General features: G+C 43.8%; 1 protein-coding gene across 7 annotated transcripts in view; it reads right to left on the bottom strand.

Moving 5' to 3' along the window:
• Positions 1–18,459, bottom strand: part of CRB2 (crumbs family member 2) — a 62,823-nt gene that overhangs the window by 30,667 nt on the left and 13,697 nt on the right. For 4 of the 7 annotated variants that reach the window (XM_014942816.1, XM_014942819.1, XM_014942820.1 and 1 more), the window contains 2 exons: positions 9,218–9,580; positions 8,388–8,560 (listed from right to left, as the gene is read on the bottom strand). Coding sequence is in view for 2 of the 7 variants with exons in the window: in XM_014942814.1 (XP_014798300.1) it covers positions 1,389–1,455 (67 nt within the window). In the remaining 5 variants the exon portion in view is untranslated. Of the gene's footprint in view, positions 1–1,388; positions 1,533–8,387; positions 8,561–9,217; positions 9,581–15,104; positions 15,204–18,459 lie in introns of those variants that run through there. The other 3 variants (XM_014942814.1, XM_014942815.1, XM_014942818.1) reach the window with 2 other exon arrangements.

Genomic DNA, 18,459 nt, shown 5'->3' with positions numbered 1-18,459 from the left:
AGCAGGGCACTGAGCAATGGGCCTTCCCTTTGCACCACACAAAGCCACCATAATTGCTTCACACTCCAAACCAGTAGCTATGGTTACTAGATACAAAGGACAGTCCTGCTGCTTCCCTGTGGCCAGAGGAATTCCAGGCACTTGGAGTGAATGCACCAGACAAAGAAGCTGGTACAAAGAAGAGGGGAAAAAAAAAAAAAAAAATCAGACAAAAATCAACACATATTTTGACTTTCACATTTATAGTCTGAGGTGAACAGAGCAAAGGAGATTCAGGGAGGCTTCAGAGGGGGAAAAGAAAAAGACTGTTGGGGAATCAAAGGAAAAGCTGAAAACTTTTTCCAACTCTCAGAAAGTACATGAACATCACCCACTAATGTGAGAAAATGCCAAATGCAGCAGATGTTAGCAGAGAAAAGGCACTCTGAGTGTATTTTCAGATTTTACCTTGACGTCTTCATGTCATTGGTCATTCCTGTCCTACCTCAGGACTTTTACATACAGACACTGGCCTGGCATCATTGAGGAAAGGATAAGGAGACTGGTTCAATCCAAATCATACTTTCCAGTAAAAGGTTGGACATGTTCCTGACGTGACCTTATAATCCCTAGATAACTAAAACAGATGTCTAGGCCCAGCAGGTCTCCAGGCACCCATTCCAGCAGAAAGAGAGAAATCTGGTTTTGAGGGAGCATAAGAAATTGTATACAAGGGTGACTTTTGGAGCTCAACGACATGTCCATGTGAACTTGAAGAATCCCACTACACTCAAGTATATTCTTTGGCTACAAAATAAGTTTTCAATGTGGAAAAAACCAAACCAAACCAACGCCCCCCATCAGTGGAATAGACTCTCTTGCACTTTCAGGATGGTTCTGCTTTCTTCAAAATTTCTAAGTGAGAATACTCATGTAATGTCTTCTTCCTCCACATTTTGTTCAAGGAGTAACTGGCACATCAATGTATCAGCACACTCCCCTAGGTACACTCCTCTTTTGCCTACATGCATTTCTAAAGCAGACAGAATGGACATAAAGTTCTGTGTTTCTTCTGTATGAGCACAACCGTAAAATTCAGAACTTTTCAGTGGAGGAAATGGTTATTATTATAGTTGAATACCTAATTACATGAAAGTGCAGACTTAGCTCTTGTGAATAAACGCCTATATACATACGCACGTGAAGAAAGAGAAAAGGAGACAAGAAATAAATAGAAGGAAAAAAGTATCTGGAATTAAATGCCTGCTTATATTCCAGACAAGAAGTTTTCAGGCTTCAAATCTAACTATGAGAATGCCATTTAGTTCGGTTACCCTGCAATACACGGGCAGGTCGTGGATTTGGTCCACAGGAGCTGGGTAAGAATCAGGCAAAGACCAAAAACTTACCCCAGAACAGAAGTGGCAGCAGGAGAGCAGCATTGCACGCCCGGGATGCGGTTCTCTTTAATTCCATGACAGGTCTAAGCGTGGCCGTTCTAAACGCCTCTGGGGAGAGGGAGCGGCTGTGCGGCAGCGCGCCCCGGCAGTGCCCGCACCCCGGCGGGGCGGCCCCTCTCCCGCCGCCCGCACCAGCACCGACCCGCTGGACAGAGCCCTCCCGCGCCGCCGCCGCTGCCGGGACGGACGGAAAACGCGGCCCGGACGGCGCGGACTGAACCGCGCAGCGCGCAGCCAGGAGCGGCGGGAGCGGCCGCTGCGCCCCCCGGCCCGCTCTGGAGAGACCGGGGCTGTCGGGGGTGGCGGGGAACTGGGGAACCGGGAGGGTCACACTACAAAGGAAAAAGCACCCTGTGTGGTTTTTTCGCCCCTACAAAGAATCACAGAATGGTTTGGGTTGGAAGGGACCTTAAAGATCACCGAGTTCCAACCCCCTGCCCTGGGCAGGGACACCTCCCACCAGCCCAGGTTGCTCCAAGCCCCATCCAGCCTGGCCTTGAACCCCTCCAGGGATGGGGCAGCCACAGCTTCTCTGGGCAACCTGGGCCAGGCTCTCACCACCCTCACACCAAACAAGTTCTGTCTGGTATCTAATCGAAATCTCTCTTTTCCAATTCAAAACTGTTCACTGCACTTCCCAACAAAGAGTCCCTCCCCAGCTCTCCTGTAGCCCCTCCAGATATTGGAAGGCTGCTCTAAGGTCTCCCCGGAGCCTTCTCTTCTCCAGGCTGAACAACCCCAGCTCTCTCAGCCTGTCCTCACAGGGGAGGTGCTCCACCTCTCAGATCAAATAATGAAGAAAAACCTGGTGTCCCCTCCATGGCTGTGACGTGAATTCAGAACCAGCCTGGGGACGGAGGTGGCAGAGGGTCATTGCTAGGCTGCAGGCCTCAGTATCAGCTCATACCTACACACAAATTCCCAATGAGCATCAATGACAATTTTCTGATAGAGGCTGCTTTGTTCAAAGAGAAAATAAGACAAAAGACACAAACCCCCCCTGTTAATCCCAAAGAGCAGAGTTAGTCCCCATTAGTCTGCACTGCTGTCTCTCCCACACCATGAGCTCCATGAACCCACAAGACATAGGAACCCACAAAATGTACGTGAACCCTCTTTTCCCAATTAAGGAACAGTTATAGAGATCAACAGAAGAAGTGTCTGAATAACACAAGCCCCAAATCACATCACACCTGTAAATGCGTGTGTAAATGCGTGGCCAAATTGATTGGTGTCCATTGTTTTATGAGAGTAACTGGAAAAAGACCGAGCACACACTCAGCGGAGACCTAAGTACCTCTAAATCCACATCACAATTGGATTAAGTTAACTGTAATGAGAATTACGCACATTGCCTCACCCTTCCACTGACAACTAAAAATAGGAGGCAGGTAGGACGCCATACAAATTCCTAGTTCAAACAAGACACACAGAGAGCCAGGAGGTGGTGCAGACAGCCGTGGGCTGCACAGGATGGAACCAGCAATCCTGCAACGAGCCACCTCTGCCCCTCAGCATCCCGGGAGAGCAGGCAGAGGCTGACGGGGGCAGGGAAAGGGGGTATTTACTGCACTCTGTTACCTTCACAACAGGCACAGCGAGAGCCTTTCCACCACCAAACCACTGCCATTTAAGAACAAATGGTTCATCTCACTATCCAGCCTTGGAATGCCACAGAGATGATATGTCATGTGTTATCAACCTTATCTGGACCACCCTGCCCCCACTTTCATCTCTGATGTCTTCAGTCTGTTTTCTCAAGATCAGTCCCAGTATTAGTTTCTTGCCAGTTACCACAACCATCTGGAACTCATTTCTCTCTCCTTAGATTCTCATCTTGCTCTCAGGGGACTTAACCAAGCACTGACATGTGCAGAATCTTTCTGCTTAGCATTTTTTTGCCTTACCTGCATGAATTATCCTCCCAACAACCCACCTTTTCCAAGTCAAAACAAATGCATACGAATCCATAATTAACACTGCAAGAAACCACCGTTCTTCCTCGACTGAATACAGCCACTTCTGTAAGTTGAGAAGTGCAATATTTTACAGCACTTGGGGAATAAATCTACCCATAGTAATTTATGGCTCATATGTCTGTCTGAAGGACATGCCCAGCTTTCATAAAACAGAATTAGTGTAACAAATCCCCACATATAAGGAGGTGAAGGTCCTCCCACAGAGGCTTAGGTCTCGTGTAGCTCTGCTGCTGCTGTGCTGTGTGGCCTGTGGCACCTCACACCCCTGACAGAGCCATCAGCCACAAAAGACTTACTACACACGAGCCAGACTCAGAGCAAAACAGTTTAGCAGGGGCTGAACAATGAAGAAGCTCCAGAGAGGAACGTTCTTGGTGTCTCGGTACATTTGAGACAATGTCTCAAATGAGTGACTGAGTTTTACTCTGGAGTCTTCATTTGGTCTTTCTGTCAAGCTAATGTTGCTGGGTTCAAACTGCACTGCTAATGCAGTCAGTATGTCAGTAATATTGCACAGGCAGGAATGCTATGAGTGGTACCTTCCCAAAGGTTTGGACTCCAGCACCCTGAGAAATGGCAGCATTATACGGTTCTCAGCCAAAATCTTCCACAGAGAGCAGTGACTCTCATGCCTGATCTGCTGCCAGGACACAGATATTGTGAGTTCTGGGGCTGGAGCAGGTTACGAGGGATGATCCTCTTGAAAAAAGTGCTCATTTGTTCTCTCTGACCACAATTAACTGCTGGCGTACCCAAGTGGTCTGCTGGGACTGAAGGCTCATTTAGTGTCACTCAAACCCCACGGTAACAAAGCCTGCAAAAGTCAAGACATCCAACTTCCTTATAATAACCATAATACCTTAATCCAGTGTCTACCTGTGAGGATATTAGAGTTTAATTTTTTCAACATTCGTGGTTGCAATTTTATGAGATTTTGCCAGCATAAATGGCAGACCATTTCTGTGCCAGACCCTTGGGCATACGAAAGGCAACGCGGGTATTAACCAGCTTAGTCCAATTAAAGGACCCTAATTCAACTCTGCGAAGGCCCTGATTTGTTAGGCTTGACTACATTGCCAAAGAAGGAGCACAATTGGGTGGATTTGTTATCTAAAGCATTAAGCTCCAAGTCCTTAGTCATCCTTGCTAAAGCCTTCCCCAAACCGGCCACGGTTTGTGCTACCTCCGCATCGCTGCAGTCCAACGTCACTATAATCTGCTCTTTAACATAGTATTAAAACTAGAGCCAAAGGACACAGCTGCTTTCGTCTGTGTAACACTCATTACAGGAGACTTAAGGACAGCGTAACAGCGAGGCTTCTATTCTCAGCCAGGAGGCAGGAAACTTCGCAAGCCGGAAACGCATGCCACGAAAATGGGGCAGCAGTAGGCAAGATGGATTAAGAGAAAAGGAGTGAGTAGGTCTGGGGTACTCAGCAGAGCCTTTCTGCCCTCTTATTCTATACCTTTTTTGTGTGCTTTTCACAAAACATCCCTATACATTTTTCTACACACAGTTCAGAATGAACTGCACAGCAAAGTACCTGAGAAAAACAGGCTGCACTTTCCATTCAAAGAACAATGTATGCTTGCGTGAGTTTCACAATCTTTCCTCACACAGACCTTAAAATAATCTTAATATTACAGACTGGATACTAAGAGCTTAGATGTGTGATATCATGGCCATTATCACAGAGAGAAGCTGGGAAGAATAAAGGCATTCCTGTCTCCTCTCATGTGCACATATCGTACCTGCCTCAGAGGAGAGAGCCTCACCTTCCCTCCTTACAGCTCTGGAACCCCCCACAGAATACAAATCTACTTTTCTGAATTGAGCAATGCAAGCTAACAGCATCAAAATCTTCTGATTTTTTTCTCCAGCTTCATCCTCTCAGGGTTATTAGGCACAACCATAAACAAAGGAGCCCATACGAACAGTGGCTGCAGATTTAGAACTTGGGAAGTTGAGCTAGTTAAGAAACAAACTTCCAGTTCCACTCAAAAACAGTGTCCAAAAAATGACTGCTTCAGCACACTCTTCTGCTTTCAATCACTGCTGAAAAGTGCCAGCTATATTTTTAAAAAGCTTTTTGGAATTTCAAGCCTATGGTCTCACAGGCCAATTCTGTAAACTTAAACACTCTAATACAGTTTGATGATGTAAATAACTGAGGGTTCCCAGGATCCAATCTCTAACTTGAAATTTGCTGTTTCCTGTAACAACCAAAGTTACTGTCTTTAACACGCTTTGTCACAACTTTTCCATGTGGCCACTAGATGTCCCTTCTGCACTGCACAAACTCAAGCAAAGGCCACTGTGTGAAAACAGGAATTAAGAAATTCGTGATGTCACCTGCGCTGCCAGAGGAACGCACCCAGTCCCATCCTGAAGCGCTGCAGGACAGGGACAGGCTGCACACACAACACTGTCACACCAACTGCAGCACCCACACAGCACAAGAGCCATGGAACAGTTTTGTTTGGGAGTCAAAACTTTAAAGTTGCTATCAAAACTTGGCCAAAATCACACAAAATTTCCAGCCGCAAGACATTCCAATTGCACTTTTTAGATGCAGTAAGTTTTAGTTTCATTGCTAATCAGCACTGCTGGTACGTAAATCACGCTGCCTGATAAGAGCATTGAGCGTGTGGCACTGGTCAGTCCTAGGTCATGGCAATCAAACAACCAGCATGACAAGAAACAGCAGAAAGCTGGCTTTTTCTTGCCATGCAGTGACTCAACAGAGCAATGTCGGTCAGAGTTCTGACCCCATCTCACTTTCCTGGAGAAAAACAATCAATTTCAGATAAAACTGTAACATTGATGAAAGAGAGGGTTGGCGCTCCAGTAGGACCGGCACAGAATGACCATCTATTTCTGAGAATTTGATAGGAAATACCTCTGTGGTTTAGGACTGGAAGTAGCATACATATCCCAAATGCACAGGTTTGGGGTCTGACCCTTCCCGCAGACGCAGCCCTGAACTCCCGGCCATCGGGCGCCATCCTGTGGCAACAGACTCTGCCTCCTGCCGTGCACCAGGGACAGGGCTCAAACACATGACTTATGTCAGTCATCCAGCTACCAACAGCCAACAACACCTCAGTGAAATCCTGCCTTAACTGAGAAACTGGGACAGCACTAGGTCCTCTTCAAAGAATATCACTTCTGCAGAGAAATGACATCTTAACCAGAACTTGTTCTAATCAGTATCACCACCGATTTCCTGGAGGACTCCCGTATTTGTATGAAGGATATAGGTCTAATGTAAGCATTTGAAGGGACAAAATTGAAGCAGACTTGCCCGAAATCACCTATTCTGCCTTGCAAAATTGGCTGCTTGTGCATAGATCTTCATTACAAGCCTCATTCCAAAAAAAAAGAGCAAATTGTAAGAACTGCAAGAAGGACACCCAATACACACACAGCACCTAGAGCTTCCTCTCCAACGTATGAGCTCATTCACTACAGAGGCAGACTAGGCCCTAGTAAAGACAGGGCTGTACTTCTGCCAAATTATCTCTAAAGAAAGTTACAGAAGTTGGGCTCTGACCATGCCTGCACCCTTTGATCTACACAAAACCCTGCTGGAGAGCTGCAGGTCAACTTTAAGCCCCTTTGATCCTCTTCCACTGCTTACAGCTGCATCGGTGGAGGTGAATCCTTCCGAGGGGCCTCCTTTGGCAGCTGGGAAGATGAGAACGTTGATCAGCCACAGGAAACAGTTCATGGTGTAAAAAGAGGTCTCAGGCAAGTTTTTCTGTAGTAAAATGTTATAGCAGGAAGAAGGAGGTGTCCAATACATTGCCTGGATCTAAGAGCGTTTTGAAGATGTGTTGACTATTGAGAGTTTTTGCTGCTGTTTTCATCAAAATGATCCAACGTGTAAATATCCCTTTTCACCACGACTATCCTGCTCAGAGGGAGGCTCCCGGGCCACTGGAGGGCAGTGCTGGGCAGCTCGCGGATCTACAGCCTGAAAACAGCTCTGAAAGGCAAGTTCTCTAAACTATCATATGTTTGTTGCAAATGTCTGCATTACCCTGGAGCCATGCTGGTGCCCCGGCGCCCAGCAGCCTTCGAGGGAAAGGCTAAATGCTCAGCCAGACCCAAAGGAACCTACAATGGGAGCCAGAGCAAGGGAGCTGTGCCTCGCAGCAGAGCCTGGGTGAAAGGAACCTTCTCGTGCAAAAGTTTGCGCTCTGTGAAGCCAAACACTGGGGGTGGGGAAAAGGGAATTTTGGAAGAGTCCCCAGCTGGACCTGAAAAACAAACACATCCAGCTGCACCATGTGAGCTGTGTTTTCTGAGGCAGAGCCTAGCCTCAAAGTGCTGTATATGATATCTATCTCTGCCACAGAACTGACGCCTGTGAATGCTGTATAAATCAGCGAGCTCTGCCTCATTTTCCTTCCAGATGTAATCTCGGTTGCCTCTCACAGTCTCCCTGCACAGTCTGCTCTGTAATGAGGCCTCCAGGAAAAAAATGGACATTCTTACACAGTAGGTGGCAGGAAGTAAAATGGATGCAGCCCAAGGATGTGCCAAATCCTGGGGAATGAGTAATATTCTCCAAGAACCCGAAGACGCGGGTCTTGCTTTTGTGCACTTGCACCTTAATGAACACTGGGTTCTAGAAGTACCGTTACCACCTCCAAATCCGCTCCAGGTAACTAAACAGACACACCTGCCACTGTGAGGAGAAGGAAGAACTGGACAGAAATAGACCCATGTTCAATTTCCTGACTCACCAGCTGGGGATATTGCCCAGCTACTTTCAGTGTCTCAGGTTTGCACACTCCGGACTTCCTAGGCCATGTCTCATCAATATCAGTGTAACCAGACTGCGACACAGGAGCAGCAAACATCTCTGAAGTTAGCTTCTGCTCTAAGAATATTCTACAGCCTGAACTCCCCATGTGAGTCAATTGTTTCTTCTTCACAGATGCCCCAGAATAATGGCCTTACCTAAACTGGGTGTGCAGAAGTTGCTGGCTCTGCTGTCACTCGGGTAAGAGGGTCGGGCAGCCTTGGCAGGATCCCTGCAGCACACACTGGCAGATGGGCACACACTTCATTTTGCTGAGATGCTAAATCCTGGTGTTTCCATCGCCATCCATTTGTCAGATTCCTTAACAGACCTTTAAGAATGATAAATACAGATCTTTATGTAACTGTTAACAGCATTCAAGCTTGTTCTCATGGTCTTCAAATGGTGCTTCATCCCAGTGTCAATAACACTGAATTTGTTTCATAATTAGGATTTAAATAATTAACTTGTCACTGCACTGGCAAAAATTCTTCCACACCTGCTCTCTACGTGTAGACCCCTCTTTAGGAAAATAAAATACCATGAAAGTCAGCAAATTTAACCTGACAAGCATATATACTTGTACTCCTGACTGTTTCCTTCTGGCATAGAAAGGATTTTATAATTACCAACTACATTTCTACTACTTTGGCAGCACTTATGTCAGATCAGAACAATTTGAGCCAAGAGACAATCCCACATTTAGTTAATGCTCTAATTCGCTATTAGGACTGCTGCATTACTGCAACCTAAAATGAAGGGATAGAGACCTACATAATTAGATGCTATATACATTCTCTGCCAGAGACAGCTCAGTATCAGTTATGATAAATACAAGTGAACTGTACCAATATATTAAGCATTTTCCCACCTTCAGAATAGTGAAGGTTTATGAGTAACCAGTTACAGGTCTTAAGATATCAGTAATCCTAAATCAGATTTTATTTCAAAGACATGGTAAAAAAATATACTCAAAAGATATGCCCACCTTAATTCTATGATCCTTGCAGACTTAAATCAGGCCTAATCCCTCACCTCTTCTTCTGAAAAATATCCTCATTTGCTTCTAACTGCATAATGGGACCAGGGACGAGGGTAGGCGGAGGTTTTGAGGGCTTCAGCACTTCTCTCTGCCCTGAGGGAAGCTCTAGTTTATTCCACTTCTCTTAGGGAGCGTGGTTGATGCACATTTTCTACTTCATGTCTTGCAACAGCAGGCAAACCAAGCTCCTGCTGAGCTTCTGCAAAAGGTGATATTGATCTGCAGCACAAGTGTAGCTCTGCTAACTGGTGTGCTGAATGTGCACCGGAGTTCATCAATATGTCTGAAACAAAATCTGCTTGACGGCCCCTGAAAAAAAAAGAAAAATAAAGCTTTTATAGGATGCTGAATTAAAATGCAGTCTATAATCTTGATTTATAATCAAGAAATCCAACTCTGACATCATCGACTTTCACATACACAAGACATCACATTGCACAAGGTCAACGTGACTTTCTTGCTACAACGAGGAAGAGAAGATGCAACACCCGAGCCTGGCTGTGCACTGTCAGCTGTGAGGACAACACACCCAACGAGGGGGAATGGTGCAGGTCTAAGTGTTTGACTGTGCACTTCACTATATGGAACGTTTTTAAGCCAAGGGCTTCTGCCACTTATGCTGGGATTCAAGAACAATCAGTCTTGTGACTGCACTGCCAAAGGCCTCGGGTGCAGGAAGGGGAAGCAGCAGCAGCAAAGTCTGAAGCAGAAGAGCCCATATTCACAGGAGCACTCAAAAACTTACACAGGGAGAACTGTTCTTCTCTTTTCCAACCTACTGCTGAACATAATCACAGGAATAGAGCACCGGTTAATTCTGGGAAAAGCACAATGGTAGCTTCATCAGGATTATAATTGTTTCAGCAAGAGCAAGAATAAGCATCAAAGCCTGTCTGTCTGATGGGAGACATATAAGGCTTCTTAGGAGGTTGTACACAAAATATTCAAGCAGATGGATGTAGAAACTTCCTAAGAACTATGGGAAGAAACACAGAAAGAGTTCTAATACTTTAAATTGGATGTCTAATGCCAATCCAGCCTTGCCATTCACCAATTAGAGGTATCATTTCTGGAAAGAAACACGGTAATTGACAGCTTATTGGAACACTATCCATTTTGTCCCTAAGAAACCCCATTGCAGCTAAGTCACCCCTATGTCTATACCACTAAGAAGCCATATCTTGCATTTTGAAAGAAGTTTTCCACGCCAAGGCCAGTTTGTCAGCATCATTTATTATGCTTGAATGCTTTATGAGACAGAAGTCACAAACCTGACAATTTAATTCTCATTTGCTTAGGAAGTGACTGCATATGCCAGCCTCACTATACTATCTGGGCAAATGATGAAACTTTCTGCTCCAACTCAGCTTTAGGTTCTCCTCTTTTTATTACAGGACATGACTTCAGGGAAATTTCCTTTCCTGAATGCATGACCAGCAGGGAAGCCAAAGTATGGCTGGCTGAGCTTCCTGTAATACTAGGACTGTTGCAGAAATTTAATTTCAATCCATGGTGTATGGACCTATCTCTGGATCTTTGCTAACTTGTACGTTCAGTGAGTCGCAGGTGTTTCATGAGGGGCTATCAATGCTTTAAAAATATATATACATTTGACTGAAGATTTAAACTCCATTTGATCCTAAAGCCTTTTTAATGCATGACTCCGAACCAAGGGACTTTGCATAATTCTGCTAGTCTCACTTCCCAGAAGGTCAGCAGGGCAACCACTCTGGAGAAAAATGGAATCCAAGAAGCAAGGAGAAAATCTCTTTAGATGTGTGTGTTCTGAGAAAATGACAAATCACTGTCACTTGTACTACACAAGACTAAATGAAAATGTCTTCAATTCCATTTCTACTTCTCTGTAAAGCGTGTTGAAACACAGGTTCCCTTTGCTTCTGCATTTCCTTTGATCCAGGTCAGACAATGTAACATGGAGATTAATCACCATCCAGCAGCCAGTATTTCTGAGATTTCACAGCTTCATTGCACTTAGAAAGGTAAAAGGTCAACCTCCAATACCATCAACTGTATGGGCTGTTGTAACGTTTCCTCTTAGAACTTGGGGAATCATACAGCCATTTCCCTGAAATCCTGAATGAGCTAACGATTACTTTGAATTTTTCTTTGTCAGTCAAAGCTAACCCTAAGTAGCCTTGAAGAGTGCACATTAATGTGAATGATCCAGCAACTCTTACTACAGCAACCAACTCTCTGGAGTACATGAATGAGAAAACAAAAGCAACCAAAATGCACTGGAGAAAGCCAGGAATGTCAACACACTGTTGTTTTACGTTGAAACAGTTTCTTCCCAGTCAGTAAGAGGTTATGTCCTTTAGACATGATTTTAAAATAGTGAATCCGCTCCTGGCTGTTAACTTCAACACTGATACATACTTAACTCCAACTGTCTTGTTTATTTCCCCTCAGTACCTTAACCCTATTGGCAATTTCTGTTAAAATTATAAAGCAGACACTTGGTATTCCCACCACCAAATATCCGCGGGAGTTAACACTGAAGTCAAAGCCTCAGTTCATCCTCTTTCCATGACTTTAAAGCTCATAATCCTCCATTAAATTAGCCAGTAAGGACAGTGAATTGCTGATTCTGCCTGGCAGAGGACTTGATCTCTTGTCTTTTTTATTGCTTTACCGAAATGGTATTTCAATTATGAGCACATCCTTGTGAGCTGATAGAAGCTCACAGTTGGGTCAGAACAGGTTCCTACACTTCAGGAACCAAATAACTTACTTGGGCAGTACCACACAAGAATTGCCACGGCAGCAACGGACACAACGCTTCCCGATTCATTCATCCATCTTCAGCTGAAACTGAGCTTCCGGAGGTGAAATAAGGTCAAAACAAAGTAAAGAGTGAAATGGAATCCGTCCGACAATAAGCCAGGTGTCGGCACCCGAGCCACAGAGCCCGACCAAGGACAAAACGGTCATTCTCTGCGAGCTGCGGTGGGATGGTGGGAATTTTGAGCAGATGTTAATAGGATGAATACATACTAGTCGTACAGCCTCAGAATGATAATGCCTCTAAATACCAAAAGCATATTGATCTCCTGAAGTGCAGAGTCAGAACATCTAATGGCTCTAGAGAGAGAAGGGAAACACTCAAAAGGCGGGGGGAAAAAAGAAAAAGAAAAAGAGAAGATGCTTTAGGCTGGAGAGTTTTATCAGTTAAAAAAGCCTTGGGGCACAGAGGGAATGTTTAAAATGCTGCTGCACATACAGACACATACTGAGAGATGCCAAGAATGTGCACTTTGTGCATAAGCATGGAAGAATGAATTTACAGAACTTGTATGATTATAACAGTTCTTCTTCTATATAGAATATTAGAACCAGGAAGAACCTAAAGAGGAAAACAAATCCTTATTGCACTATTCTGCTGGATCAAAACGGTGGGAAAAGAAAAGCTAACACTAGTGATGCAGAGAATGCAGATACTGTTCAAAAGAAATTCAAAGGGAAATTCTTTCTATTTTAATGGCCGCAACTGTTTTTAGTAATGCAGATCAGGGCTTAGCTCTAAAAGCAAATCTCATTTCTAACCTGCAGTGCCTTTTTCAAATGTGAGACATTTGAAAGCTCTTTTTAAACAAGGGCTGTGTAAAATTCAATTCATTCTACTTGCTTTGCTATTTATTTAGTTCAAGACTACACACACCATCAAAAGCAAAATATCATCCTCCACTCCAGACTAGAGGGCCAAGTGGGCCAATGGCATACGCTCTCTGCTCCCCAGTACTGACCCAGTGTTTTCACCATCTCACAAAAGCAGGTAGTTCTGAAGGAGGACGAGACTCCAGGGCACCAGGACTGCAAATCATCAGCTTGTTCAGAGGTGTTTTTCTTTTTCATGGAAGTACAAATCAGACTGAGCTACACTAACAGAAAGATCATTGTGAAATTCACTCTCAACAGTGCCACCATAGGAGCATATCGTAATTCTATGAACTCTGGTCAATAGTATTATATATCCACTGAACCACCAAGGACATTAAGCAAACACATTGAAGAGATGAGAAAAGATTCCTGTTGTCCTGAGCTTCCCACTCTCTGACCGCAAAACCGCACTCTCACATCAAATGGGGAATGAAACTCAAGGGACACTTTAATCCTACACTCCTGCTCAAATTAATAATCCTACTTTATCAATATTTGATGGAGCTGTTATTGTGTCTCCTCTGACCATTACACTTTTCATATAATGCTCTGAATTACACTGCTCTACAGCAATATTATAGCAATGTGCTCCTTTCAAGGTAATACAGAGAGAAAACGTGGCACCTCCCCTCCTAACACTGGGCCTTTCCAGAACACCCTGCTTTAGGACTAGCAATTTATGCAAAGAGATATTGACTCAGCCCTAAATGACCCCTCCCCTTTGTGGCCCACTCTAGCACCATCACATGGAAAATACATTCATATCCTGAAAATCACACCAAAACATAGATAAATGTTGAGCACAACAGAGAACAGTCATTGTGCATACTGGCATAGAGAATCACAGTTAATAAGGCGCAAAAGCAATTATGACAAGAAAAACTTAGGATTTTTGCAAACTAAAGTGTTGAGGAGGAGGATATACTACCGGGTACTTAACATATATAACAGAAATGCCCGTCCCTCACCACAAACCCTTCACTCATGTCACCCAGACTCCCTTAGATGAGTACATGACCAAGTATGCTGTTGTGGCTGCATTTCCACAGGGCTGAGAGGTTTCTGCTGCTCCCCAATTACTCATCAGCAGTTCCACAAGAGAGCAGTCCCCCTCTGCTTTGCATGCAGAACTGCAAATGCAATAACTCCCCAAACAGATGTTGTTAACATGATCAAGAATATTAACTCAGCAATTGCAAGTGCTTAAACTAATGTGAATTGCTTAGGTAAAAGGCAGCTCAAGAACAATTACACACAGCTACATGAAAAGGAAAACAGTCCGCAATCCACATCACACTCTTTAAGGATCCTCTTTGGAAAACAGAATACACGCTCTAAATTCTCCATCAGTGCAGAATCATTAAGATCAGTCCCAGCTGCTGAAGAACCAAGACACAGGGAAAGGCAGTACAAATTCACGGATAAACGGCTTTTTCTGTACGTTCTTCAGTCTCTCAGTTTCTCAACACTGCACCTTTCATCTGCCAGGGATCTTATTTAAAACAAACATGAAAAGTAACAGTAAAAGTAAAAAATGTAAAACAAACACTTAAGAGAAAAATAACCTGCTGACAGAAGGGAAGCACTCAGCCTGTCCATTTTCTCAGCGCTACTCAGCTTGTTTCTCTACAGGACAACTGTTCCCAAAGCAGAGGTAAAGGAGGCTTACACTTTCCTGCCAGATAGCACATTTTCCCAATTCCAGGCTTTTACTGCATTATACAATGGTGGTATCATAACATAAAAATATCAATTCATGGAGAAATACAATGAGGGAGCAGAGAAGCAGATGAATTCATCCCAGTTCAAAGGCTGGGCAGTAGTGGTTTCCCTGTCTGAAAAGCAATACCACAGCAGCTCCTGTTTACAGGGGGGGGAAAAAGACAAAGTACTTTGAGTCATCCCCAAGCTTCAGTCCCTAAAGATTCATGACAGAAGCGTGGCACTCTTCTTCCCCAGCTCCCTAATGCAGTATCAGGATAAAGGCTACAATTTGGTCTCCCCGTAATGAGGAGGAAAAGGCAAGAAAGAAGTGGGAATGAAGGAAACCAGTCAAAAGCAGGTTTGGGACTCCATATAGTTAGATATGATACTTATTTATTTGTGTGTGTGTGTGACGAGGCCAAGCCAGTTCTTCCATTCAGAGTGTACAAACCTGTAATTTCAGCACCTAGAAGTGAGCTCCCCAAGTTCCAAGCCCAGCCAGGATTTCCAGTGCTCACATTCCCCACGGAGCCCAGTAGAGACAGAATTTCTGTGGAGAGCAAGGGAAAGGGTTGGGGTGCACAGAAAATCACATCAAAGAGGTTTTCGCAGCTTTTGCTTGTGGAACATAAAGCAGAGATACTAAAATGGGAAGATTAAAAGAAAAATAACAAAGAAATGTTGAGGTATTCATGGGACAACAGGTAGAAGTCAAAGTGCCAGCAGAAGGCAGAGAGACTGCTAGTGACTATGTGTCTTCTACACTTACCATCTGACTCAAAGCCCAGTGAAGTAATTAAAGACAGCCAGCAATTACAGCAAGCTTTGGTTCAGGCCCACAGAGAGCATGCTGCTAGAAAGCTCAGTCCTTCCACATTGCAGCAGATTGTGATGATCAGGAGACTGCCAAAGGTCAGAAAAACTATGGAGAGAGGGAGTAAGTCCTGAATAACATCTGCCCAATGAGTTAAAAACACTAGATCATGCAAGCTTTGAGGGAACTTTTATATCATCTGTTCTGCCTTTAGAGATAAGAAAAGATGTGGCTGCATATTTTTTTTTCACAGCAACGACACAAGCACAGAACAGCAAACAGATGGAGGTGTCATAAGCAAAGTGTGAAAAAGAAGAAAAAAAGAATAGTGAGAGTCCCTCTGCTGGAGATTATCACGCTGTGAAATCCTGTTTGCAATGACCTGTCAGAAAATGCCTCAATTACTACAGGTTGGGATAAGCTCAGGTACTTGACCTCAGAGACAGAAGGTCCCCAAGGATGGGCTGGTTGTCCCCACCACCAAGGAGCTGGGCAGGCCAGTGCCTGCAGTAGGAGAGCGGGCTGAGCACCAGCCCCATGAGACTCTTTACAGGAGTATTCACACAAATTCCAAGTCGTGGAGCTCCTGAGAAGTGTCAAGTGACAGAGTAATGTTTTTGGTTGCTTGTTTCCACCCACAAGGGGAAAAAAATAAATAATAGAAAGTATGGAATAGAAAACAACCCGTAAGTGGAAGGAACTAAATATTATCAACATATAATGGAAAAGGCTTAATGTGGACTATCAAAGACTATGTATCCCCATCACAAAGCACATCAGCAAGGTTTCACTGAGCAGTATGGATTCCAAGGGACACACTGCTTTATCTATAAAAAGAAGATTTGGAGATGTTACAATTCAGTCTTTTTGCCAGGAGGTCCTTTATTAAAATTGCTGTAAATGTTCACTTGTTCAACTAAAGAGGAGGCTTTTTCTGCCATGAGCTGTAAAAGGATGTCAGTTTTCAATTCTGGTTTTGAAGGATCTTTCAGACACTGATTTCTACCTCATGTTCAACATAAGCTATGTTTTCTTCACAGTTCTGGTGCTCAGAGCAGAGAGAAGCAGCAATTTCCTGAATACTTCCCTGACTCCCTAACCAGATCTTTTTAAACACAACGTTCTCTGAACAGATCTTCCCAATACTCCTCCATCCCATAGCCCAGCAGCCATAACAAACCAAAGTATTTGGCAATCCTGAATTGCTCAAAGAAATCTGAGACTTCTTTCTGTTCCTCGGTCTCCCTCTGGGCCCTGAGTGGGTTGCAACAGCACAGACAGTCGCTCTAAATAGCTGTATCCAAACACTCTGCTTGATGGCAATTAAATATATAAAATGTTACATGTCCAATCTTTGAAACAAAAAGGCCCAGCGCATCTAAGAAATGCTTTCTATGTAGAGCTCATTTATGGCACTCGAAGTACTGGAAATACCATCACATGATCCAGTCACTAACTATTGCTCTAAAGAAAAGAAATCCAGAACAGAATGGAACAGTGAGAAAGTTCAAGATGTAAGACTAATTATTTTTTTTTCCTTCTCATTCCATGTGTAAGCCAGTCTTTGCTGCAGACCTGTATGGGTACATAGATGTTATACCACACAGATACTACTCCCAGGAAGTGTGACAGCCTGGGCAATTCAGTGCAGGGGTTTCTTACTGTTGCTGTGAGATCCCTATGCTTCAAGAGGAAAACAAGGTAGGGTTTTTTTCCTTTGAAAAGGCTACAATTTACAAAGACATTGCTAACAAGGGGAAGTGAATATCTACAGAACATACTGATATCTTCCAGCTTCAACTGCAAATTAATTAGACTTTATTATACAGACATACTTTTTAGTATTATAATACTAATCCTGACAATCAGTACTGGTTAACATTTTGCTAGTGGTTCTCAGTAGCTTCCAACTGACCAGGCTGTGGTCCCCACTGTTTCAACAAACTACAGAAAAAGGCAAAGCAAAAGCACAGAGAAGGCAAACGCCATCTCTGGCTCGCCAAGTAATTTAAATATATGAAAGTAAGTGTGGCTTTATAGTCCTTTAATTATGTATTGCACCTGAATTATGTATGGAACAGAGGGCATACAGGAATTCTGGTGGAAAGAAGCAGCACTGTGCAATAGTATTTCCTCATCCAGGATAAGACATGAACGTGCTCTACAACAGGTTCACTCCAGTTTAATGGAATGGAATCCTGTATAGATATTATATACAGATATAATACACAGCAGAAAACAGCACTGTCAACTTCAGAGTCACACAAGCAGCTGATGTTGGTTTTGTGCTGGGAAAACTTCTGAAACTCCGGGTCTAATTTTGCATTAAAAATATTTGTGCTTGTGTCTTTCCCTTAGGCACAATGCCCTTCCCTTGGATGGGTGACAGTGGTGGTGGTGATGGTGGTGGCTCTGCAGCCAGACCTCCTCCTCTGGGGCCAGGGTAGGCAGTGAAATCCAACTGCCACTTGGTGGCAGAGGTTAGATACCATAATTACACTGCTGCTTCCCAAGAACGCATCCTGCATGCTTATCCTCTGCCCAAGGTGACTCTCAAGATTATTTCTTGCCTCCTCATTAATTACTATACATATTTATAGACAAATTAAAGACTCAAACTTAAACATTTATTCAATTAATCACTGTGAGTTCTAGTACAATAAACAGTACCAAATCAATTCATTAGCTCAGGGGTTTGTGACAATTTAACACATTCATTTTCTGTTTCCTCTCTGTGGTATCATGTCTCACACAAGAGTTAAAACATCAAACACTGCCAGCTATCTTTGTCACAGAAAGAGCATAAGGAGTTCTGAACCATCACACTATTTGCTTCAGCCCACAATGAACAGAAAATGGATTTGCTGCAATAATCAAATTAGCCTTGCTTCTACACCCCTCTTTCAAAGACATCGTGTCTAATCTTTCAGTCTTTAGCTGGTAATTCAATTACTATTCCTTATTGAGAGCAACTATAAACATAGAATATGTT

Source organism: Calidris pugnax, unplaced genomic scaffold (genome assembly GCF_001431845.1).
Source record: "Calidris pugnax isolate Ruff unplaced genomic scaffold, ASM143184v1 scaffold102, whole genome shotgun sequence".
NCBI classification, from domain to species: domain Eukaryota; kingdom Metazoa; phylum Chordata; class Aves; order Charadriiformes; family Scolopacidae; genus Calidris; species Calidris pugnax.
Note: the sequence above shows the minus strand (reverse complement) of the source record. Positions and strands in the feature narration are given on the sequence as shown.